At 40.6% G+C, this 24,606-nt stretch overlaps 2 protein-coding genes across 3 annotated transcripts; both read right to left on the reverse strand.

Moving 5' to 3' along the window:
* Positions 1–495: 495 nt before the first annotated feature.
* HMGN2 (high mobility group nucleosomal binding domain 2) lies at positions 496–5,915 on the reverse strand. Its single transcript, XM_014064104.2, has 6 exons — positions 5,614–5,915; positions 3,437–3,481; positions 2,816–2,845; positions 2,606–2,656; positions 2,405–2,500; positions 496–1,366 (listed from the first exon to the last, which is right to left on the reverse strand). Exons 1-6 carry the CDS (start codon positions 5,626–5,628, stop codon positions 1,331–1,333), a joined length of 273 nt encoding a protein of 90 aa, XP_013919579.1. The 5' UTR covers positions 5,629–5,915; the 3' UTR covers positions 496–1,330.
* A 3,137-nt stretch (positions 5,916–9,052) lies between these two features.
* Positions 9,053–22,622, reverse strand: DHDDS (dehydrodolichyl diphosphate synthase subunit). 2 transcript variants are annotated; one of them, XM_014064107.2, is made up of 9 exons: positions 22,528–22,622; positions 20,281–20,403; positions 18,476–18,592; positions 17,218–17,360; positions 16,055–16,171; positions 14,260–14,361; positions 12,124–12,238; positions 10,954–11,061; positions 9,053–10,266 (listed from the first exon to the last, which is right to left on the reverse strand). In XM_014064107.2, exons 2-9 carry the CDS (start codon positions 20,341–20,343, stop codon positions 10,027–10,029), a joined length of 1,005 nt encoding a protein of 334 aa, XP_013919582.1. In that variant the 5' UTR covers positions 20,344–20,403; positions 22,528–22,622; the 3' UTR covers positions 9,053–10,026. The 2 variants fall into 2 exon arrangements, with proteins under 2 accessions (XP_013919582.1, XP_013919581.1); XM_014064106.2 differs by having other exon boundaries at positions 22,544–22,617.
* Between the last annotated feature and the right edge of the window lie 1,984 nt (positions 22,623–24,606).

Consider the following 24,606-nt stretch of genomic DNA (forward strand, 5'->3'; position numbering starts at 1 on the left):
TGGGGGAAAACTCACTTAACAACTGCTTTGCTTAGCAATGGAAATTTTGAGCTCCATTGTCGTAAGTCAAGGACTATCTGTACAAGGGTTTTTAAAACTTATTGTCTAATAAGTTTTGAACAATGTTTTGTAGCAATACAAATCAGCAAAACTAAATTACTAATTGTGTGATACAACTCTTGCACTTCAATCTTGTATCAAAGACAGTTAACTGTCCATTCCTTATTTTTCCATAAATTTAAGATTCCTCTCACTATTGCTATAGATACTTAAGGATCATTTGTACTATTACTACCTATGTATGTAAAATGAAAGATAACAGCATTAAATATTATTTTTTCCATTGAAGTCTATGTTCTGGAACTTTTAAATTCTTTTTGCATCTGTAAGAAGATACTGATAATTGTCTATATAATGTACACATAAACTGTAACATAAACATGAAAAATAGGGCAGCAGGAAATGAAAAGACAATAGAAGAGGGAAAAAAAACAGTCAAAGCCAAACAATATCCAGCTTTATTAAAGGTACATTTCTTAAAACGATCAATCAATGGTATTCAGGCAGGACATGGGCTACAATTCGCAATGTTTTACAACAAGTTCCAACTCCCCTTTTCTTTGCACTACCAAAATGTAAAGTTACTATATAAAATCCAATTAATTGGAACAGGGAAAGTTTAGAGTGAGGGTGGACACTTTCACATTTAGTGTTGTTTAACAACTTTTCACAAACCTACCCTGACTTTAAGAAAAAAACAAAAACTGCAGAATTTTTAATCTGAAGATTCACAATAAAGAAGGGAATGTGGCTGTTATAAGCCACCCTTCTTCCCTTGTTATTTGACACCTGAAATCTGGATTGCCTGATACTGTAAGAATGCATTTGGTTTTATGATAGCAAGTATCAAATGCCACATGATACTCAGAGAAGTAATAAATGCAAGGGTCACTGAAATAATTAAAATAAGTACAGCTTTAATGTTATTTCTCAAAACAGGCATTTTAGGAATTTCAGTGTTGTCTGAAGCATTTCAAAAACCAATACAGATTGACAGCATCAGGAAATCCTCTCTTTGTGTCCATAAAGATTCCCTCTGGCAAAATTGAAGGGGGACTTTGAAAAGCCCAGATTCTAAGTAACAGAGTCAATGACACTTGTCCCCTCTCCTCCCTCTAAAACACAACAACAAAGCGTTCTGTGTGCTAACAACATAGCTTTAAAAAAAAAAAGTAAAACAAAATTCTGCATTGTTATAAAACTTGATAAAAAATAGTATTTCAAACTGTACAGTCACCAGAAGTACACAGTTATCAAAAATTCACACAATTCACTTGGCATCCCCAGCACCTTCAGCTTTCTGTGCCTGAAAAAGAAATGTAGTTCATTAGAGAGCATTTTACGTTGTGGAGTTACTGTTCAAAGAGTCAGAATTTGCATGTAAGATGCAGTTATTGCCAATAATCAAGCATTCTTGATGGGGAAGATAAATTTAAGCAACAAAGCAAATGATTTTATCATTTTTAAATTATTTCAAATATCTCAAGAACTATACTAAATTCTCTTGCAACTATTTTATTTTATTTGCATTTACTGAACTAGTAATGCTCTCTATTCATACCTGCATATTGTAATGTGCTTTCTCACTAAATCAAAAAAATCAATTACTTTTGACGTGTAAATATGGCTAGGTTTTAACTGTTCTACATTTCCTAGTAAAAGACACATTATTTATAAGATAAGCCTACAGTAATGTTTTGTAAACATGAGAAGATAGTTAAAGTAGGTGAATGTGGAACTAGTAGTTTTGAACATGAAAGTCACAGAAAAAACATTTCAGTAGGTGTATGTTATGTTTTAAATTACAATTAATTAAAATATTTTTAAAACTAGACCCTGTTAAGGAAAGGTTCAGGATTTGTTGGGGATGTGATTACTTAAAACACAACATTGATTGGGAGGTTATCGTATCAAAAAATAAACTACTGCGATATTTGATATGTAATTTCACATAGTAATTTTATTCTGTGGGAGTCACTAACTTTATGCTTATTAGAAATGGGAAAAATTGGAGATTCAAAGGTGATTTCATTGACTCTATAAACCAACACAATGTCTATATTGCTAAATTCTTTTTCTGAACTATATCAAGACAATTTGGTAAATCCAAATAAAAATTACTGATTCAATCTGATGATTCACACTGAAGCTCTGATCCAATGATTCTACCTGGCTTGTTGATTCAAATTATTCTGATTTGTGCACCCCAAATGCTTATATTATTTTAAATTATTTGTCTGAAAATGAACAAGAAACATGATTACTAGCTGTTTCTTTTAAACAGCATATTTTTGCTTGATTTCTAAACACTAAAGTAACTTAAGTATTAATAGTTATTATATACCTGGTCTGTTTTGGCATCTCCATTTTCTGCAGGGTTGTTTCCATCCTTGCCTGCGTCAGCTTTCCCCTTCTTTCCCTTGGGTACCTTTTCAGCTTTCTGATCAATCAGAAACAAGAGTAAGTTCACTAAGAGTTGATATATTAATTCACTTTATGGAAGCAAAACATTTTCAATCCAAGTTACATACAGCGTTAAACTTACCTTTGGAGCTGCCTTTTTAGGTTTGGGTTCTGGCTTTGGAGGAGCAGGTTTCTAAAATAAAAGTACAATTAATATTTTGGAAATATTTGTGTATTTGATGTGTATAAAAACTAACTGTGACACAAATACATGCTATTATTAAGAGTTCTTTAGGTGTTTTTACTTTAACTAACTCATCTCTCGAAAGCATTTATCATAAAACATACTTACAGCAGATAACCTTGCTGATCTCCGCTGTGGCTATTTAAAGATAAGAAGAAAAAAGTTAATCCTGTTAGAATCAGCTTGGTTCCTTTGTAATCTATTATAATATTAAATATAACACAGGTAGTTCTAGACTTACAACTGATGCTACAAAAAATATAATAGTCTTCCTCAACTTACAACTGAAACAGTAATTTCTGTTAAGTGACCCCCAATTTTGCAACTTTTTTTGCCATGATTCATTTATGATTCTAAGTGAATCCAGCTTTCCTGATTGATGCTGCTTGTAGGAAGTTGTAAATAGTGATTTGATTGATTTGATTTATTGCATTTCTATGCCGCCCTATTCCCGGAGGGACTCAGAGCGGCTCACAAACCAAAGTAAGGGGGAGGGGGAATACAAACAGGAGTGATCACATGCTGCAATTTGTTGTAAATTCATGACAGTTGCGGAGAATCAAGATTTTGATCACATGACTGGAGATGCTGTATCATTTGTAAGTGTGAGGAAGAGTTGTAAATCACATGTAATGAATGGCTATTAAGTTGAAGACTAACTAATGAAAATACTCAACATTAAATATGTTAATAAAGAGCAAATGACAAAACTAAACAAATATCCCTTACCTCATCCTTTGCTTTGGCCTTATCACCCTTGGTATCCCCTTCAGCCTACAAGAAATTTTAGACATGGTTAAACAAAACTAACATTTATTTTGCATTTAAATATAAATGCATAAAGCAAATTGATGGATAGTGAACTTTACATACTAATTTCTTGACTAATTCATTTATACTTTACATTTGCATACAAACTCACAACCAGTTGAATTGTCTATTTTTCCTAATAATATCAAATTCAAACATTCCTTAATTAATAAACTGATATTACTCTACTTGTAAGCTGTAAATCAGAGCTTTTTTTAATAGCATAGAGTGGAATTAGCTCACTTTAAGAAACAAAAGCAGAAGGAGAGGCACAACCAGGTAGGTAGAGATATTCCTTTGGGTACTAGGCTTTTGGCTGAAGCATCCAAATTTTGGAAGAGAACACTTGTAGCTTAGGGTTGAATTGTGCGGTCTTTGATGCTCTCAGAGCTTGACTGTTTGCACCCAAATTCTATTTGCAGTGAAGTTTCTGAAGGATCATATTTTGTTTTAGTACTGTTCCAGAATCCAATAATTTCTCATGTTTAGAATTATTTTAGTAAAATCAAAATATCTTGTTTTCATATACTGATAAGCACAACTTTGCATTTCTGTACATTACACAACCTTGAAGACAACCGTGCTTGTGAATTGTGTGATAACAGCATTGACAGATGTCTCTTACTCAGTTTCATTATTCTTTATTCCCCAACACAACAGCTCTAGGCAATATAATGACTGCTTTTATTTCAAATTACCATGACCTCAACCAAATCCATGTAATACCCAAGATGTTATTTATTTCAGGAATTCTGATCTCACAGAAGGAAGCCTTTCCCCTAGTCCCTACAACTGCTGGACTTCAGAAACTAATCTCACAGCCTTTCTTTGCCTTAACAGCATTTCTATATCCAAACCGCACTCCACTTTCTTAACTCAGGCAGCCTCTTCTCCCAAAATGTAGCTAGGCAATGAAGCCTCCAAATGCCTCTTGCAGAAGAAAAGATGTGAACTATGAGGCAAGCAAGTCAAAACAGGAGCATGCTGGAATAGTAACTCCTTGGCGGTGATACTATTGCTCTGAAAACTAAATGGCTGCAGCCTACAAGCTTCCTTCATTTTTAAATAGCAAATGCGGACTTCCGAACAACAGGTGCGAGGGGCAAGATTTAACCCAGAACGCGCTGGGCAAAAAAGAGACATCATTTATCAGGCGGCCTTGCTAATCGCCAAGGCCTTTAAAAAGAGGGCTCGGGAGGGGTGTGTCCCTCTCATGGTTTTCCCGCCCTTTTTGAATTTACGTTGTGTGTGCGGGGGAGGGTGGAGAAAAAAAGCACGGCGTAACCTCATTATTTAAGCGGGCGAAGGAGGAGAAGCGAGGGGCCCTCCTGCTTCCCGCCGCCTTCAACGGACGGTGCATCTGGATCTCCTTCCGGTCAAAACGGCCCTCCCGCCAAAATAAAAAAGGCGAACCGATCGCTCCTTCTTTTCCCTCCTCTGCTTGACTACTTCCCTCCCTTCTTCTCCCCCCCCTCCGCGCCTAAGTCGGCGCGTGCCCCTTCCGGATTGGCGGACAAGGCGAGCGCGCGGGCGAGGGGGCAGCCAATAATTAAGCGTTTCCTCGCGCTTCTCTGCGCGCGCGCTGGCCGTCTCGCGCTCTTCTTGTCACACAACTACCCCGCCCCGCGCTGAGCTTCGCCTGTTAATAGTCGCTCGCGAAGTCAAACCCCACAATCTAACCCCCCGCCGCGCGCGCGCCGCCTTTCCTTCATAGGCCACCAAAAAATGCGCGGCGGTTAACGGTCGCTTTCCCTAAGCTCCGCCCCCTCCTCCATCCCCACTTTTTTTTAAGTCCCGAAGACGACCGTTGAGCCGTCTCGCGCGCGCACGCGCTTCCCCCACTCGTCTCACGACCGTTAATCGCCCGAAGGCGAACGAAGCAGAGGGGGAGGGAAAGGGAGCGAGCCAGCGACCGAGTGCGGGGAGGGAGTAGAGAAGAAGAGAAAGAAAATGGCGTCTGCTCTTGAAAGCTCACCCCCGCATAAGCATCCCTCCCTTCGAATACACGAATTCTTTCCCCCTCTTCCTTCCCCCTTCGCCCCTCTCGCCTCCGGCCCCTTAAAGTTGTTTTGTTTTCCCTCGCCGCAGCCACGTACCTTTCTCTTGGGCATGTCAGCGGCGCGTGAGGGAGGGAGAGCGAGAAGGCGGCTCGGACTGAAACGAGAAAGGCAAGGTTCTCTAGGAAGGAAGGCGAAACTCGGATGTATGGGAGGGAAAGCCGCGCAGAAAGGGAGGACGGAAAATAAAAACAAGGAGGGGGGGAAAGGGGATTCCGTTTGTCGGGCTCGCTCGTGTCGCTCGCGACCCCACTAATTTGAATCGGGTGTTTATAAAGTTTTATATAGAGCCGGACGCGGCCCAACCGGTTCCAGCCGGATCCCCACCGCCCCGACGAACCATTGGACAGAGCGGGTCACGTGGCGGGGGACAAGACAGCCGGGGCGGGTTCTGGGAGGGGAGGTGAAGAGAGAGAGCGCGCGCGCGCGCAACTGAACGTCCACCTTTTATCTCCGCCAAAGCGGCCGTTTTGGTCCTGCTGCAAGTAGACCTCAAATTGATTTGATTCTTGAAAAGTGCGAACAGGTAGAATAAAAAAAACGGTATTTCTTCCTCCTCCCCCCTCACCTCCCGTTACGCCGAAAGAAATTGAAAAGAAAGGTGGTGTTCCCCCCCCCCTCGAGGGAGCCGTTATTCCCTCCCTCCCTCTCGTGAGGTAAAAATCCAGCGAACTGATTGCAAAATAAAAGAGTTTAACATCGCTCTGGCTGCCCCCCGCGGTAAATAAGAACACGCCTCGCCCCGGTTGTTAATGCGTCGCACAAGTCGTTCTCGGCTGGCCCGGGAGACTGGGCGACTTCCCCACGACGATCCCAGAGCCGCACGACTCAGGTCACCCAGCCGAAGCTTGCAGGTTTTTTTAGGTGGTGGTGGAATCTAATGACTCTTTTTGGGGCGAGTGGGAAGGTGGACTTCCCGGCGCACCTGGCCAACCGAGGCGCGCGTTTCCCCTTCGGGAGGCGCAGAGCAATGAAGGACCGCCGGGCTTGCGCACGAGAGCGCCTCTGCCCCCGACCGTTAAAAAAACCCGTTTGACAGGAATCTGGGTGCAAGACGCGGGGGGAAGATGGTGGCCTCTTTTCCCTGCACTGGAAGGGGAAGAGGAAGGTGCGGTCATTGCCTTGCTACGGCGGAACGCAACCCACAGCGCCCCCTTCCTTTCCAACCTTGGCTGCCAAGTGGCAGGGTCTCAGCCGGCAAAAAAAGGCTTCACGTGAAAAGAAGGCGCCTCTCCTCTCCCCCACCCCCCCAAAAAGGGGGGGGGGAGAAGAGATAGCTGGTGGTCCACCTTTTTTTTAACCCAAGGCGCTTCCTTCGTGGGGTCGAGCGGGGAGCTGTCCTTTTCAGCACCATGCGGTCGTGCTACCACAATCCCCATCGACTCCAAGGTCAAAAACAGACTGCGAGGAGTACTAGATGGACCACCAACATGACCACCCGCCTCTCACACAGTTGAGAATAGAACCACACCAACTACATTTGATCCACAATCCAACTTGGCATTTCCTTATTACTTCTTGGCAATTGGTAGTACAAAATATGGCTGACCTACCCTTGTTGACTGAGTTACCTTAAAGGCAACTAGTTGATTACTCTGGAAAGATGATGGACAAGTCTTTGTTTTTCAAGCCAACTGGATTGTACTAGGTTGGAAGAGCCTGATTTACATACCTGCTGTTTCTTCCTCTTCGGTCCCTGCTAGGGACTGGAACTAGCCTGCCACATGCAAAACATTCACTACCACTGAATGTGCAGCCATTCTCTTAAGACCACAACAAATCAGGTACAGAAATAAGTGCTGGCTAGATGGTTCTATTTAAAAATAGCAGGGACTAGGATCTGGTTAGATCGTAACTATGAACAGCTGGACTTTCAGATTTTGTAGGAAACAGCAGCTAGTGATTCCATATTTGTGGAAAGTGAAGAAAAATAAGACAAGATAGTGCTGCTTCTCTGTAGTCATATAGTTGCTTTGAATTGACCTCCCATTGGAGATCAGACTTGTCCCCTCACATGTGATATTTAAAAAGCTATGAAAAACTGAACTGTTCCATAGAGGATTTGGCAACCTTCCCAACATAAGTTCTTGTGCCATTTTTTATTTCACTCTTGTCATCTGTTGGTAGAGTATTCTACGGTGATTAAAATAATGATTTTGTTGTATTTGTTGTTAGTTGTTGAGAGTTCTTTGTATATAGTGGCGCATGAATTCAATAAATTCTACAATGTTTATACTTCAATTTTCCTTTCTCTGAGTGAAAGGCATTTGATTAACTAAACACGTAAAAGTGAAACAAAGTTGCTGTCGTTAATGGCTGGAACCCATCCTTTTACATTTAAAAAATACTGAAAGATAGTCTTTGAAGCAATTTAAAATACAGGGTTTTAAAATGACAAGTGCCAAAAGTACCCAGCCTCAACTTTTTTAATCCATCTGCATTCTATACAATCAGGTTTATATAATTCTAGATAAAACTACTGGAGAAAATACTATTATCTTGCTTAAAGTCTTGTGAGTTGGTCTCTTGCTTGAATTATCTAGCCCTAAATTCTAGGACAGCATTTCTCAACCTTGGCCACTTGAAAATATGTGACCTTCCCAAGAAGTTCTCAGGACTCCCAAGCCAACATAAGGTGACCAAGACTGAGAAACACTACTAGGGCCAAGAAGCCTAGTATGGCCACAACAGTCATCAGCTAAATTGTTCACCCAGGATCTACACAATGTATATGAATGCTTTAAGCCTGGCTTTGGCTCATTGAGCACATAAAAAGAAATTTCCATTCATGAATTCAACTTGACATTTCATTGTCAATTTATTCATCAAAATAAGTCCAATGTGTCTGCTGACTGAGTTGTGGAAGAGCATGCACTCCAGCCCACAATAAGCCATATGCAAGACTTTCACATAGGTATCTAGCAGTTTCTGCTCAACGAGTAAAGCAGATGACTGGTCATTGGACTATAACGTAATACAGCACAGTTATAATGCTTCATAGTAATTAACTGTTTGTTGGGTTGGCACCAAACATGAAAATAGTTGCTTTTTAGTTACCTCTGTTCATCTAAATAGCCAACAAGAATCAATGCTCAATGAAATCAATTGTTGGACTGGACACTTTACAAACACAAGCAATATCTACAGTGGCACACACTACAACCTTGAAAGGCTGGAGCCTACCTTTGATTTCAGTATCATATAGGAATTTTTAAAGATGCAAAATCTCTAATTCTCCATTAAATATACCATTAGCCTTTTCAGGAAACTATCAAATTTGTTTTTATTTCAGAGACATTAATATATTATTTCCTCATCACTAAAAGTCTTTATGTGGTAGGGATTTTTTATATTTTTTGTCACAGTAACAAGAACCTTCAGAAGTAGATACCAAACGAAGCAATCTTTCAGACATGACAGTGGTAATATAACAGGTTACGTCATGAAAGCAAAATACCCATTAATTTATTGATTACTATTTCCCTCTTGTATAAGTTTTATTTTTTTTAAATGGCTCCAGCAGGTTGTTAAATATCAATAGACTTGACAACTGGTTCATCCTTCAGAATTTCAAACGTAAGTGCTTTAGAATAATACAACCATACTCCTTTAGTCTTTGAAAAGCAACATGAAATAATTGGTGGCTTCTTTTGGAAAACAAAATGTTGTATTTATAGTTGATGCCCTTTATCTTTTTCAGTTATTTACACCATGCTGCACTTTTGTGTAAAAGGACATTTTGTACTGCTATCCAAAGCTAAAATGTCTTCTCAAGCTCATTTGAAGATACTGTATCAAAAACACCTTGAAGTACCCAGCACATTCCTATAGTCCAGAAGGATATATAGAATTAACCTGGAGGATGACATTTTCCTAACTTACTAAATCCAGAGGTACAACACATGTTCTTGTGAAACTTAAGTACAATCCTATATCATATGCTGGTACCAAGAATGGAAAAACAAATGGTCCAGAAGCAGCTGGTCTTAAAAATTGAGGCAACAAAGAAAAGAATAAACATTTAATTTATTCCAGAATAAATCTGCTTGGGTGCATGCATGCAATGGGGTTTTTCTCTAATCTCCTTAGATGCAGCATCTCTGCATTCCAGTGCAGGCAGTTTTTCAGGATTCTGGTAAGTCTTTGAATTGTGGAAGAGAAAAACTGCAGTTTGGAGAATATAGAGCATAGCCCCTCAGCATGTGCAGATTTTTACACCTAGGAATATTTGATGCTATTCTTTTCATTTGTTAGCTCTACACAAATACCTTTTGCTTCATTAAATTTGGTAAACATACACTTCAAGTGTCATGGTCCCTAGCCATGTGCATGTGCACATAGAATCAACCTAGGATCCCATTTCATGTCATCCACTGGGCAGCAATTGGATTATTTGTAACTTGGCTCATTCCCCCCCCCCCCGTCTTCTCTCCCCTATCCCCAAGAAGAACCTTATCTTGCAGCTTCCAATGCTAGTTTTTCTAGAAAGTCTATCCTTTTGTGCTCAAGCGCCTGCAAAAACCTTTGAATCCTCTCTTCCCGTTTAGCTTTGAATTCTCGTAAAAGCGTCCCACATTTTTGAGTATCTCCACAGGTTGCCGATTCTTCATTTTTCAGTTTCTGTAACACTTGTGCCTTATCAGTTTCTAACTGTTGCCACTTCCTTTGTTCCATGTATACATCTCTGGCTTTCTGGTAAAAAAACAAAAGCAATAATAATGCATTAGGTTTCTGAGCATAGATCAACATCCCTCTACCAGTACCCTCCAAATGTCTTGGACTTCAATTCCCAGGACCTTTTGTCAGTACAAAACATACAAGGTAAACTATATTATGATTTGCTGCACTGGATTCTCTCCTATTTATAAAATTCCCTTAGGCCAGCAGGTAATTGAGTTTTAGTCCTGCGATAGCTCAGAGAACCACATTTACAAAATTAGAAGCAACTTTGCAGCTCATTCCAAATCAAGTTGGGTTGTTGGAACAAAACTGTTAAACTTTTCACTATAAAGCCAAAATGAATGAATCAAAATTGAGTGCTGGAAAATATTCATTCAGTCCATTTGTCCATTGGCTAATAAATGAACACCATTTTGGGGGATTTTCATGTATAAACTTAATCCTATCAACTGTTTGGATACATTCCAACATCTGTTACTTCTCCAATGCCCCAAACTCTTGGGATAGTGGTCATCCTTTTGAATTTTCTCTACTATCCTTCCCATCCTTTCCCTTAACATTAGTCTGAAAAGCCTCAGCAAGCAAAAGATGCTGTTTGCTCTCTGAAATTTTGGGACAGGCAGTTCCATTATTTAAAGCACATATGCTGAGAGCCTGAGATTGCTTTTTTGCTTCATTAAATTTGGTCTTCAGTCTTACTTGTAATGCATTATAGTTCATCTGAAACCGAAGGATGGCCTCACATAAATTCCAGAACGAATAATCTGGCCACAGAACACTTTGAAACACGAGGCAAGAATGGGACGTCTGAGAAAAGAGAGAAAGGCACTTAATACACAAGCTAGAAAGGAAAGGAAGGCAATCAAATCATACAACACTGCTAGATTATTTCAAAATAAACTTTCTTTCTAGTTGTTCAACGGTTCTGAAATGGACAGTACACTCTGTCCCCTATGTTAGCTTGGGGACAGGGTGTCTAAAAACTGCTCAAGAAGAGCACCGGGCAAGAAGTCATCCAGCTTAGAATCATAGAGTAAGGATTGAAAGGGATATCAGAAAAAAATCAAGGCAACCTCCCCACCCCTAATTCAGTACATCAGCTATACTAAGGAGATATACGCTATGCTATAGACAGTATATACTATAGCCCCTGGAATATAATAGATATAGGATAATACTGTATACTATAGTTCTTGGCAGCATGCATCAGCCATAAAGTAAATCTAGAAAGACCAAACTATGGCTATTCCTGCCAAAAAGCTACAAAAGTGTCCTAAGATAGCCTCCTCCATCTTTTTTCCTTGCTATTAAAAGTTTAGATTGCAAATTCAAAGGCAAGTTTATTTTATTACCAATATTTGCAATTAGGTTTGTGAGTATTTCTAATATAAAAGTATTGGGCAAAAATGCTTAAAGTAAACTTGCTTTTTGGAACTTGAACCATCTTGTATAGAAATCAATCTTGCCAAAAGTATGAAGAAAGAGTCTAAGAGTTTCCAGAAGAGTTTTAACCCCAGATATAAATCTTTTCAGCAACTATATACGGCTTCTGCCCTGCTTTACCATGAAGAACGAGTATTTGTGTATTTTATAGTGAATCAGATAATGCTCTACCTACTTGGTAGTTCCTTTACTGGCATGGCAGAAGGCCACATTTTTTTTCAATGATCTCTTTGAAGCACTTCTTATAGCACTTTCCAGGAAGAGAGTTGAAGGATTTTGTTTTGTTTTTTTAAGAGGCGTGTTATTCATACAAGGTCTTTTCTTATATCCAACAACAAAACCCAGAGAGCTGAATGTCAAATGATTACAAAGCAAGAAAATACAATTTTGCTAATTAGCTGATGAGATATTGCACTATAGATTTACCTGCCAGAGCATAAAATCACTAAGTCGAACTTCTCCAGATGTTCTGATCAGAATGTCTGGATGAGGAGATTTGCAGGAGTAAAGGCATTTGTCGATGAGCGATTCTGACACATCACTGAGGGGGGAAGAGAAGGAGGGAATGAGAGAGAGAGAGAGAGTGCGTGAGTTTGGAGTAAAATTCACACAACTGTTAATGGCTATTAAAGTTATTCACTATTAGTTAATGGTTCATAGTTATTGGGTAATATTTATTAACTAATAAAAGTGCTGGTTATCTTTAAAGTCCTACATGGCACAGTCCCAGTTACTTGAAGGACTGTTTCTTCTTCCCATCCTACTAGATAAACTGGGCATACTGCAGGTCCCCTTCCTCAGATGTTGACACCTGATGGGACCTGAGAAAGCAACAATACACACCAGGGACAGGTTTTCTTGGATGTCTCCAGAGTATTTGGAATCTATTAAGAATGAGGAGGACGGATATTACACAAATTACACAACTGCAGATGAACTGCAGATTTTGGTATGAAGCAAAATCACTCTCCATTCCAATGCCTGTTTCCATTCTCTCTGTTTCTGTAACAACTTTCTCCTCCTTACCAGTTGATGTTGTTCAAATGCTATAGTCTTTAGCAATTATCATATGAATATCTTTTTTTCCCCAGCGTTAGTCAATTTGATCCTGGCAAGACTAATAGTAGTTTCCAGTCATAATAGTAGTATGCCAACTCTCAAATGTTATGATTGTGCAATGAAGTTACCTGTCATGTGTTTGTATATGGTAGATTCGTGATTTGACAGAAGAACCTTTATCCTCTGAGTTAAAAGATCTCATAAAAACATTTGTAATTATAGTTAAAAACTAAGTAAGCTACTTATATGCAGATGCATTGGTAAAAAATGATAATAAAAAAATCATTTTCTGGTAATTGGGTGCATTTACCACCAAATTTCAGGTGCCTGACAACAAAAGCCTTTAGTGTAAAACTGACTGAGATCTGGTCAGTTTCAGGCAGCAGCCCAGCCATTGTAATTAAGGTCATAGGTGGACTTGTTAACTTGCAATTAAGTTGTTAACTTGCAGGAAGAGATAGAAATGTAAGCAATCTCTCCATCCTGCAAAATGTCAGCCACAGAACATGACCACTTAGTGATCATTTCATTTCACAAAAATTTTGCTGGAACATATTTATAGTAATTAAAGAAGTAATTAAATGAGAAGGTGCAGTAGTGAGTGGTTAAGGCACCAGGCTAGAAAGCAAGAGATTGTAAGTTCAAGTCCCACCTTACCCAAAAACAACTGGGTGACTTTGGGTCTTTCATTCTCTTTCAGCTCAACCCACCTCACAGCGTTATTGTTGTGGGGGAAAACAGGAGGAAGGTGCATTGGATATGTTCACTGCTTATTTGTGAAAATAGTAAAGGTGGATATAAATAAATGAATAGAAACATGAGTTTTAGCCACCTGGAGAGGCAGAAATATAGCTAATTGTTTTAGAAAAAAGAAGTGGCGTCTAACTGAAATTAAAGATTTCAGGGTATAACCTGACTTAGCTGTAAAATATAGGAAGCGCCAGTGGTAGCAAAGTTGAAGTTTGCTTGTTAGCAATATCTTGTTCTCATAAAGGGAGTCAAGTGGTTTATAACAATCCCTTCCCGATTGCCCCCTTTTAAAATTTAGGCTCCAGTATCAGGACTAGGACAACTCACCACGGCCGACTTGCTTCAGGACAACTCACCATGGAACAATTCAATGTGGGGCAACTCAAGAGAGGGATGAGTGAATTGCAACGGGCCTTGTCTTCCTTTAGGTTCACAACTTCTCAAGTCAGAAGTCCTCGAGGTTTGGGTGACCTTCAATTCTCCTTTCCCGTGGCAAATTGTCTCGTGTTGAACTATCCCGTGGCAAGTTGTCCTGTGGTGAGTTGGCTGTGGCAAGTTGTCAGTATCTGCTTCACTGATTTTTCCAAGCACTTTGCATATCTATCGTTTTCAAAGTTTTCTCGGTGCTTTAAATGTTTACGGAGTAGTTCTTTTTAGCCCACTAAATATTTTGAAAATAGCTTCAAGAAAAATGCAGATAGCTTCATAACTAACCCAAGAGCCATGCAAGTGGTATGTTCTATGCCACATTACCTGGGCTGAAGCAGTCCTTCTTCGACGCCCCAAGCCAACTCTTTCACTGCATTACTGATCTCCTGTCTTGATGTGTATGCAAAACCAATGTTCAAGAAACACCTTTGAATATGAAAAATCAAGACAAATTATTCATTGTGTATAGGAAGCAGACCAAAGAATTAAGAAGATAATTAAGAAAGTACCCAGTAGGAAGGATGGCACTGTACAGAAGAACCAACCTAATCCATGGACCTTACTTTGCCTGCCAGAAAGGGGCTATTGAGTCCTCTGTGACAGAGTTCACACACTGCATTAAACTTTATAGTCATGACTATAAGCAGGGGTGAAATCAATTTACCTTTTCTACTGGTTTGGTAGCAATGGGAGAGCGTGTGCGCTCACTTCGCACACACTCGCCACCCCCACATATGCACCGGACTTTCCGCGCAAAAACAGACATGATGACCTTCGGGTGGGTGGGCAGAGCCTGCTACCAAGCGCGCCTGCAAAGGTAAGTGAACAGTGAGGGGTGGGGGAATCCGCTGTGTCACACGATTTAGATTAGCTAGAAAGCAGGATTTCCTGCTTTCTAGCTAATATAAATAATGTGTCACAGCTGTTAACCGAGATACCAGTTCACCTGAACCGGTAGCATTTTTTTTTTTACCAGTTTGGGCAGACCAGTCTGAACCGGTAGCATTTCACCCCTGGCTGTAAACTAGTCAAACTTACTGTAGTCTCAATTAATAAACTACAACTGCACTAGACCATATGCTTAGCATGATAATTGAACAAATCCACACTTCATTGGATTCATTTAATATGTTAACTCATACTGCATTCCAAATGTACAAGCATGATTATGTTTCCCCCAGCATTCTATGTGAAAACTAAATGAATCATATTATGGTTACTGAACAAGCAAATCTAGCCTGTAATCAAGACCCAGCACTCTAAACATTTTGTTTATTAATCATATTTACATAGCCACCCAGGTCACAAAACGTGACTCTGGACAGCATACAATAAATATGCAAGATGTTACTGTAAGGTGTTACAGTAGTTCAGACAGCTAAAGAGATATTCCATGCACAAAAGCAACGCTCCTCTATATACTAGCTGTAGGGAAGTAACTAAAGAAATATGTGCTCTAAAATCCTACTTGGTGGTTGGTCACTATAGTTGAAAGGACCTGAACTAAGGCCACCTATTGGGCTCATCATACTGAGCTTTCTTAAGAACCCCTGGGACATGCTTTTGAAAAGAAAGGCAGCAGAGAGACAGTTGGAGATACTGGACAGAGAATGGGAGGGCAAAAAAGGACAATATGTAGCTACCGGTAGCTCTCTGTATATGGGAAATGGCATCCAAGCTAAAATTCTGGCCTGGTGTAGCATGGTCCTTGTTCTGAAAAAAAAAAATCAGCTATACCCGTAATGGCAAACCTGTGCCCAAAGTGGTACGCAGAGCCATGTTGCCTGGCATGCGCAGCATCACCTGTTCCTCTTCCGGGTTTCTGGCATGCATGCGCACATGACAATCAACTGGCTTTTGCATGTGCAGCAGTGCAGGAAACTGGAAGAGCTGGTCTTCCATTTTCCATTGTGAGCATGCGTGCTGGTTGGTGCGCATCAGAAACCGGAAGTTCATTTTCCAGCATGCACATGGCCCCTGGGTAGCTCCTCTTCAGGGTTGCAAGCTTGACAAGTGCGCGCAAAGTGCACTCCCTTTTCAGCACAGAGTAGTTTGCCATCACTGACCTATACATTTCTGGAGTAGGAGAAAAAGTTCAAGAGACTGGAAACAAACTCACGTGTTATAATGCTTAGTTGCCAGCACAATCTTAGCAATCAGTTCCTGGATATCCTGTGGCAGAAGGGACAGATCGCCAAGAATTCGAATACACACACCATGTTTTTCCAAGTTCTCTCTAAGGAATGAAGAATGGAGAAGAGAAAACTGAATTCTTAAAAAAAAAAGGAAGCCAAGACTAAGCAATATCTATAAAATCATATAACTGAGACTTGGTTATTCGGAAATAAGCTGATAGCTTGAAACGAGATGTGTGATATGGAGAGAGAAACATACATCAAATAGATTTCCTCATGACCAAGAGAGGAAATGCAGCTACATGCAATATAGTAAGACAGCAAGAGATTTGAAATTTTCCTATTAGGTTCTCCAGGCTTTTTAATATACTACCTGGTAAGTTATTATTCTATTTCAAATGGCATTAAAATGAGCAAATATGCATTATTGTAGTGGATTAAAAAGTCACCTATTACTGCACATGATGGCATTAACTTACTTAACTGCTCTTCATGATTCCAAAGGTGAATGGATGAACAATATATGTCCTTAGCAATCAAATTGCTCTCACATTCTTCTCAGATTCATCTCCCTCCCTCCCCAAAATTAAACAACCAAGCACCTAATTGGCCAGGAATATCAGTAATTGTATGTGAAAATAAAAAATATAATGATATACATTGACTTGTCACTGACTTATTTATGCACTGCAGAAAGCCACAATATAGTTCCTATGGTTTTGGCTTAAAATGCTGTGTGGACCCAGTTATTATAGGCTCTTCAACCAACCATGTTTAGCATGATGCATGAACTCAGCAAGTAATAATCATCTTGACAATGTGAAGAGGACTTGCACATTCTAAACAATTTAAAAGAAATATATACAATCATACAGGTAGTTTTTGACTTATGACAATTTGTTTAACAACAGATTGAAGTTCTGATGATACTGAAAAAGTGAGTTATGACCTGTCCTTCAAGTTATGACTATTGCAGCATCCTGTGGTCATGTGATCATAATCTGCAACTTTCCCAGCCTGCTTCTGATGAGCAGTTAATGGGAGAGCAGGCAAGGAAGGCTGTAAATCATGACCACATAATTAATGACTGCAGTGATTGACTTAATCATGGCAAAATCATGCAATAGGAAAAAAACAACAGTCTTACTGTTCTTCAAGAAGACGAATGAATTTTTGCCTAGCCAATTGCATCAAGCCCTCAACTTCTTCTTGGGATCGCTTGAAATTCTCAATGCTAAAGGCATAAACTGTGACTTCCCGGATACCCAAACTCAAGCACCATTGTAATGTCTAGAGAGGAAGACAAGTTAAGGCAGAATAGAATGAAACATTGGTTTAACCTCCCAGTTTAGTGGATGCAATAGATTACACTTCTGTCTAGATATCACCCTTCAACTATTGGGCAAGTCCATTCCAGCTGAAGGTGGCAATTTAATATCACTCAGAGATTTACAGATGTTATTTGCATCACATTATCAAATGATGCAACATGCAACACTAGCAGGGATTTGTGCAATTTGTGTAAATTGCCTTAAATAATTTGTGTTTTGGCCTATGTTTGGGATTAACAGACATTCCTCCCTGCTGTTGATCCATTCAACTGAGGCTCTACTATAACTATACATTACTTTTTGGGAATGTTAGAAGGCTGATGCAAGAAAGCAAGTAACCTTTACTGCTGTTTAGCAACAAGTTTTCCCTTCTCTTAAATGAAGGGTGTACAATTCTTACTGATTCAAGTATTGGATCAGGTTTTATATGGAATACCAAGGACCACATTCCAAAAGTAACTACCCGATAGGATCAAGCTCATTTTGTGAGAATTTAGAGAAATTTAAGGAGTGAAGTTACCTTAAAACTTGCAAAATAATCAACTTGCTTAAAAAAAACAACAGAATCGAAAACTCCCCCTTTTTTTAGCCCACTAACTTTCCAAAGACTCTAATATTACAAAAATGGGATTCTGGCAGGTTGCACAAGACTTCTTCTCTTTGCTTTTTTGCATCATGCTCAATTAACTGACTGGAGTTGATGAACTGCAAATCAGATGCAATTGGTATCCTGGTACATGTATATAGCACATCATTGGTTTCTCCCTCCCAAGTTACGAACGTCCAATCTAGAAATATCCAAAAAGGGGATAGCAGTGATAGCAATCTAGAAATATCCAAAAAGAGATAGCAGTGATTTTCTCCTCTCCACAGTGAACCGAGCAAGGAAAAGATTCTTAGCACAGTTCCAATCTGATCATTTTCAAAGGGTTTTTGAAATTAGTCCGACTAGGAGCTTCAGGTTTCCTACTGGTTTTCTAACAGAGGGAGTCATGCTTTGGCACACCATAGTCATCTCTTAGGGATAACCATCTTTGCATTCTTGATGTGATGCTCAGGAAAGATTCTTCCTACCTGTGTTAGTTTTGCAAAACCCTGTGAATGCCCTTCCAGCTTCTTCACTTGATGCTTCTGAGCATAACGACGATTGCCGTCCATGATGAATGCAATGTGCTTGGGCATTGGCCCTGCCTGGAATTGAAGCAAGAAATATTAGGCCCGAGAGCAAGAGATGTGCACCCAGGAAAATGGGACCAGAATCGTTTGAGATGCTCCTGCATTTGAAACATGAACTCTCTGCTCTGACCTCCTTAAGGGATACCCCAGGAATAAATAATCATGTCTGCTCCTGACCAATCGGTCTACAACAACCATTATCCTACTGATGCAGCTGCAGTTCTATACTCCTGAACTACTTTGAGGGGAGAGAAAGCATGAAAGGGGGCAGAGAAATGAAGGGGAAAAAAGCACAATTCTTCTCTACTTCTTTTTTTATGTTTTATTTATTTTATTTATAATACTTTTCATCTCCATCAAACTGTGTGAATTGGGTACAATTATTTGAAAGTTCATAGTCCACATATTTGTTGTTATATTCATTACATTAACATAACTATATCAAGATATAATTACAATAACACATATCATCATCATAAACTTCTCTCCAGAGTAACATTTTCTCTTCTCATATCTCCTCCTTCCTAACTTCTGTTTCTATTCTCTAGCCATTGATAAAATACACCCCATATCAGAAAATATTCAGTTTCTTCTCTGTCCTTGATAATGAACATTAATCTGTCCATTTCTGCACATTATTTTCTGAATCACCCTCTCGGTCTGACGGGATCTCCTCACTCTTCCAGTGTTGCACAGATACAATCCTAGCCACAGTCGGTACATGTAAAATCAAATATGTAGTCTTTTTGTCATATTTTTCCAGTAAGATGCCCAACAAAAATGTCTTTGGTCTCAGTTCAATATGTTTCTTTGTCATTTTTTCCAACCAGATATGTATTTTCAACCAGTATTTTTTAGTTTTGGGGCACGTCCAACACAATCCCTCTCTACTTCTAATCCTATAAAAATCTTTTACAACCATCCTGAGATGGGAAGATTAGAGAAAGGAAATATGGTTTAGAAGCTACTTATCCCGCAAGCGGAAGGACTTCAGAACCATCCTGGAATTTTACTAACCTATGCATATAAGATGCATGTTTTATTTTAACATGTAAATCTCACCGTGCCTTCCATAAAATACTATGACAGACAGCAAAAACCAATGATTCCCATAACAGATCCAGAATGTAAAGATGGCAGCATGAAGAAGCCATACAAACTTCAAGAATGGGCAAAATATCAAATTCTGAGAACATATCTTGGCCACTTACTAGCAAAATACGGTAGGGACAGCAGACACGAACAATTCGTCTACTCCTAAATTCAGTGAGTGGCAGCTTAGTGCAATTCTGCCCTCAAATCTATTATTGGTTGTTGCATAGGAGTTACAAGCTTTAGTATTCTTTTGCCCAATGTATCCAAGCAGGTATCTATTTGTCCCCACAGAAATTTGTCCTTGAATCTTTTATTGAAAGATTACTTTAACAAATAGAATCTACATGAAGAGGAAGGCAATTCTTACTTGGCGCAATTTAATAATCATCTGGGAATACAATTCTCAACTGTGATCTCTTCCAAAATTTTGGACAAGGATACCCAACATCTGACCTCCCACTAAGCTAAGAATAAGGCTGGAATAAGTGATGTTGAGGCCAAAGCATCAGGAAAAGCTTCATCTGAAGAAGGATGTTGTGTGTCCCCCCCACACATCCCTTAAATATTAAACATTCTGATTTAATATTTCTAGGTTAATTAATACATACCTTTATTACACTAGCACAGAATCTTTCCAATAGGGACAATTCACCTTCTCTTATCCACGACATGGCGCTTCCTCAAGAACACGTCTTTGAAGTGAAGAGAACAAATGCTAATGGGCAGGAATCCTGAGACAGAGAAGAACTTTTGGATTCACAAGTATACCAACTCTTCACATACGAAAGCCAGTACCATCTGCCTTCCCCAAATTTTGGTATACTGGAACTTGTGAAGACCAGGCTGGCAGGATATTCAGAGTGCTCTACTCACTTGAGGGGTGGCAGATTAGACTAGCCCAGGGGTCTCCAACCTTGGCAATTTTAAGACTTTCGGACTTCAACTCCCAGAATTCCTCAGCCAGCTTTGCTGGCAGAATTCCTCAGCCAGTTGAAGTCCACAAGTCTTAAAATTGCCAAGGTTGGAGCCCCCCCCGGGCTGAATTATCCCTCTTACCCTTTCCCCCCAATATTGTTTGGTTGGAAGAGAGAATATAGATTTCTACTTAAGTCTTCTAACTAACCTAATGAAGCTGGTTTGGTATAGAAGTTAAGGCATCAGGATAGAAGGCAGGAGACTATAAGTTCTATTCCCACTATTAAGCCTGTTCACCAAAAGATGTTGCAAATTATCTCTTTAAGCACAAAAAGGAGAAAAAGAAACTTCATAATAAACATCCGCGTGGTTGTTTCAGTGAAATGACAGGAATGGAAGCACGTCACTCCTTTTTAAGGGTGGGCGATAATATTTCTACAGGTGCTTTCCAAGCTAAAGTACTGTACTTCTTTACTCAAACTGGTTTCCTTCCAACCTCCAAAAAACCTCTATAGTTTTTTGGGGCAACAGTTCCAAACTGATGTTTACCCCTGTTGCCTTTAGGGAATTTTCTTTATCTTCCAGCCAAAATTCTTCTGGGAATTTTCTATAGTTGCCCCCTTCAAATATGAGCCAAGCCCAACTGTGCTTATTTCAAAGCCCAGACAAAGGATGACCAGGTGCTACTTTGGTCTCAGAACTAATGGTTGAAGTTAGCTTCCATTATTGTGAGGGGCAACAGTATTCCCAAAGACTAAATGTAACTGCATCATTGATATTTTTTATCTCGTAGTAAAATTATAATAGAATATAAACACATTAAAGGTTAATATTTGCAAATAACATTTATAAAGAAATGCAATGAATTAAGGGTTTGGGTTTTTTGTAAAATACAGGCTACTCTCTTGTCATAGGAACACTTTTTTTCCAATTCTAGTTGTTTTACAAGTACAGCAGTAAAAGTCTATGCACAGGCTTTTACTGTTTACACAGAAGCCGATTTAAATAAAATGTACAACATCTTGCAGTGTCACCTGTCCCATAGAACACAATCTTGCTTCCTTTGTACACACTTCAATTTAAATCAGATTGTTCCACTGGTTCTTTTTTGCACTCATTTTGCCTGCCTGGATTTGTTAGGATGGAGAAATACTATCCTTTCATGATAAATCCTGTTGGGTTGGTTGAGGCATTACGTGAAGATCTTCTGCAGACCAATTTCATTATTAAGGATCAGACCCAAACCAACTGGCAGGGATAGGCACCCACAGCAGGCTAAGCTTAATTAGCATTTAACCTTGTGGTGTAGGGTTTCCTGCCTGAGCAGTGGGTTGGACTAGAAGACCTCCAAGGTCCCTTCCAACTCTCTTATTCTATTTCTATTTTTGATTCTATTCCTTATTCCAGGAGTCTGCAAACTTGGCACCAAGCTGGCTGAGGAATTCTGGAAGTTGGAAGTCCACAAGGCTTAAAGGTGCCAAGTTTGCAGACCCCTGCCTTATTCTATTCCCTATTTTATTCCTATCCCATTCCTATTCTATTCTTGTTGAAGCTTTTTGTTGTGCAAACTCACCACAGTCCTGTCAGTTTAGGTTTAGGACTCACAGCCGCCCCACGCCAGTCCTGAAAATGCATTAAACGAAACGCTCGGGGAATGCCACCAACACGTTTTTGCACGTGTACGTGAGGATGAGCCTATGCACGACATTGGGATCGCGTTCGGAAGCACCGCGGTGGAACCTTAGAAACGGAAGCACACCCAAGCGGACCCCGCTCCTCCCCGTCCCACCCGCTCCATTCCATCCGAAAAACCGCGGGGAAGGCGGCTTCTGCAAGCGCCCAAAAGCAGGAGTAGCAGCAGCAGCAGCATCGGCTCGGAGCTTCGTTCCCCCCTCCCACCCCGTCCCCCCCCTTCCGCGCGCGCTTGCGTGTTCCCTTACCAGCCTTTCCCCTCACCTGCCGGGCTCCAGCTCGCGCCTGCCTGCGCCTCGGCGGTCCCGCCACGACTCTTCTGCCACGGGTGGTGGGACTCGCCCTTCCGTATATGTCACGCCGGCCCGGCTGCCGGCTTGCGTCATTCTCTCGCAACAGCACGCGCGCATTGCGGGGGGTGGGAGTGGGAGGGAGGAGGGAGGGGAGGTAATGACGAGGCGGGTCCTGTGGGAGATGGGGGGCGGAGCCGAGATTCTGAGGAGTCGATTCCGAAGCGCCGGTTGGCTGTGAGGGGAACCGTTGAGTGGCGCGCGGGAGGACGGCTAGTTTGAGTTGCAGCCATTTCCCGGGTGCGTGTTGTGGGGAGGGGGAGTCATTTGAATTTTTGCCATTTACACACACACCAGCACCGGCTGCCCTCCTTATGGTTCTTGAAGGGGGTGGCTTTAAAGCAGGGGTCTCCAACCTTGGCCACTTTTAGCCTGGAGGACTTCAGTTCCCAGAATTCCTCAGCCAGCTTTGCTGGCTGAGGAATTCTGGGAATTGCAGTCCAAAAGTCTTTACATTGCCAAGGTTTGGAGACCCCTGCTTTAAGCCACCCCTTTCAAGAATGTGTGTGTAAATCATTTCACTGAAACAACCATGCGAATGTTTATTATGTTCTTTTTCTCCTTTTTGTGCTTAAACAAAGAGATAATTTGCAACATTTTTTGGTGAACTGGTCCAAGATGGGAATAGAACTCCTGCTTTCTACCACTGATGCCTTAACTTCTATACCAAACCGGCTTCATTAGGTTAGTTAGAATACTCAGCTAGAAATCTATATTCTCTTCCCCAAGCAAACAATAACATTGTGGGGAAAGGGTAAGAGGGATAATCTAGTCCAGGGGTCTCCAACCTTGTCAACTTTAAGACTTGTGGATTTCAATCCTGGGAGTTGAAGTCCAAAATCTTAAAATTGCCAAGGTTGCCCTGGGCTAGCCTAATCTGTCACACTTCAAGTGAGCAGAGCACTCAGAATATCCAGCTAGCCTGGTCTTCACAAGTTCCAGTATACCAAAATTTGGGGAAGGCAGATGGTGCTGGCTTTCGTATGTGAAGAGTTGGTAAAGCTGGCTGGGGAATTCTTGGAGTTGAAGTCTTCCAGGCTTATAGTTGCCAAGGTTGGAGACCCCTGGCTTAAAGGACGATTTGGGTGAAAGGACGCCAAAAGTCATCCTGACTATGTTGCAAAGTTAAATGGAATTCATTTTTTTTAAAGTGTTGAACTCTGCCATGGAAGTAATTCCTAATGTGTTCATTGGAGTAATGGACTTCTAGGCGAGTGTTTTTAATATAATGATGTTTTTTTAATCCAGCATTGGATATTCTGGGAGTTGAAGTCCTCACATCAGAGGTGGTATTCAGCAGGTTCTGACCAGTTCTGGAGAACTGGTAGTGGAAATTTTGAGTAGTTCGGAGAACCGGTAAATACCACCACTGACTGGCCCCATCTATTCTCTGCCTCTCGAGTCCTAGCTGATCGGGAGGGAATGGGGATTTTGCAGTATTCTTCCCCTGGAGTGGGGAGGGAATGGAGATTTTACAGTATCCTCTTGTCACACCTATCAAACCATGCCACGCCCACCAAGCCATGCCCTACAAAACTGGTTGTAAAAAAATTTGAATCCCACCACTGTTGGAGACCCCTGGCTTAAAGGATGTTTTGGGTGAAAGGATGCCGAAAGTCATCCTGACTACGTTGCGAAGCTAAATGGAATTTGGAGGGAAGGGGTTTTTTTAAGCGTTCAATTCTGCCATGGAAGAAAATCCTAGTGTGTTCATTGGGGCAGTTGATTTCCAGGTGTGTGCTTTTATATAACAATGTTTTACCTAGAATTGGGGGTTCTGGGAGTTAAAGTCTGCACATGTTAAAAAGTTTCCAAGTTTGAGCAATACTGGACTAGTCTGACACCCAGTGGTACCTCTGCATAAATTGTACCCTTCAGTATATCATTCCCCAGTTGTTACTTTTTATGTAGAAATATAAGCTAGTTTCTGCACTTGATTCCCACACCCCACCCCAAATAGTCACTAAGGGCTTCATT

The sequence above is a fragment of the Thamnophis sirtalis genome, unplaced genomic scaffold (assembly GCF_051295495.1).
Source record: "Thamnophis sirtalis isolate CommonGarterSnake01/CBP01778 unplaced genomic scaffold, rThaSir2_p1.2 scaffold_13, whole genome shotgun sequence".
Taxonomy (NCBI): domain Eukaryota; kingdom Metazoa; phylum Chordata; class Lepidosauria; order Squamata; family Natricidae; genus Thamnophis; species Thamnophis sirtalis.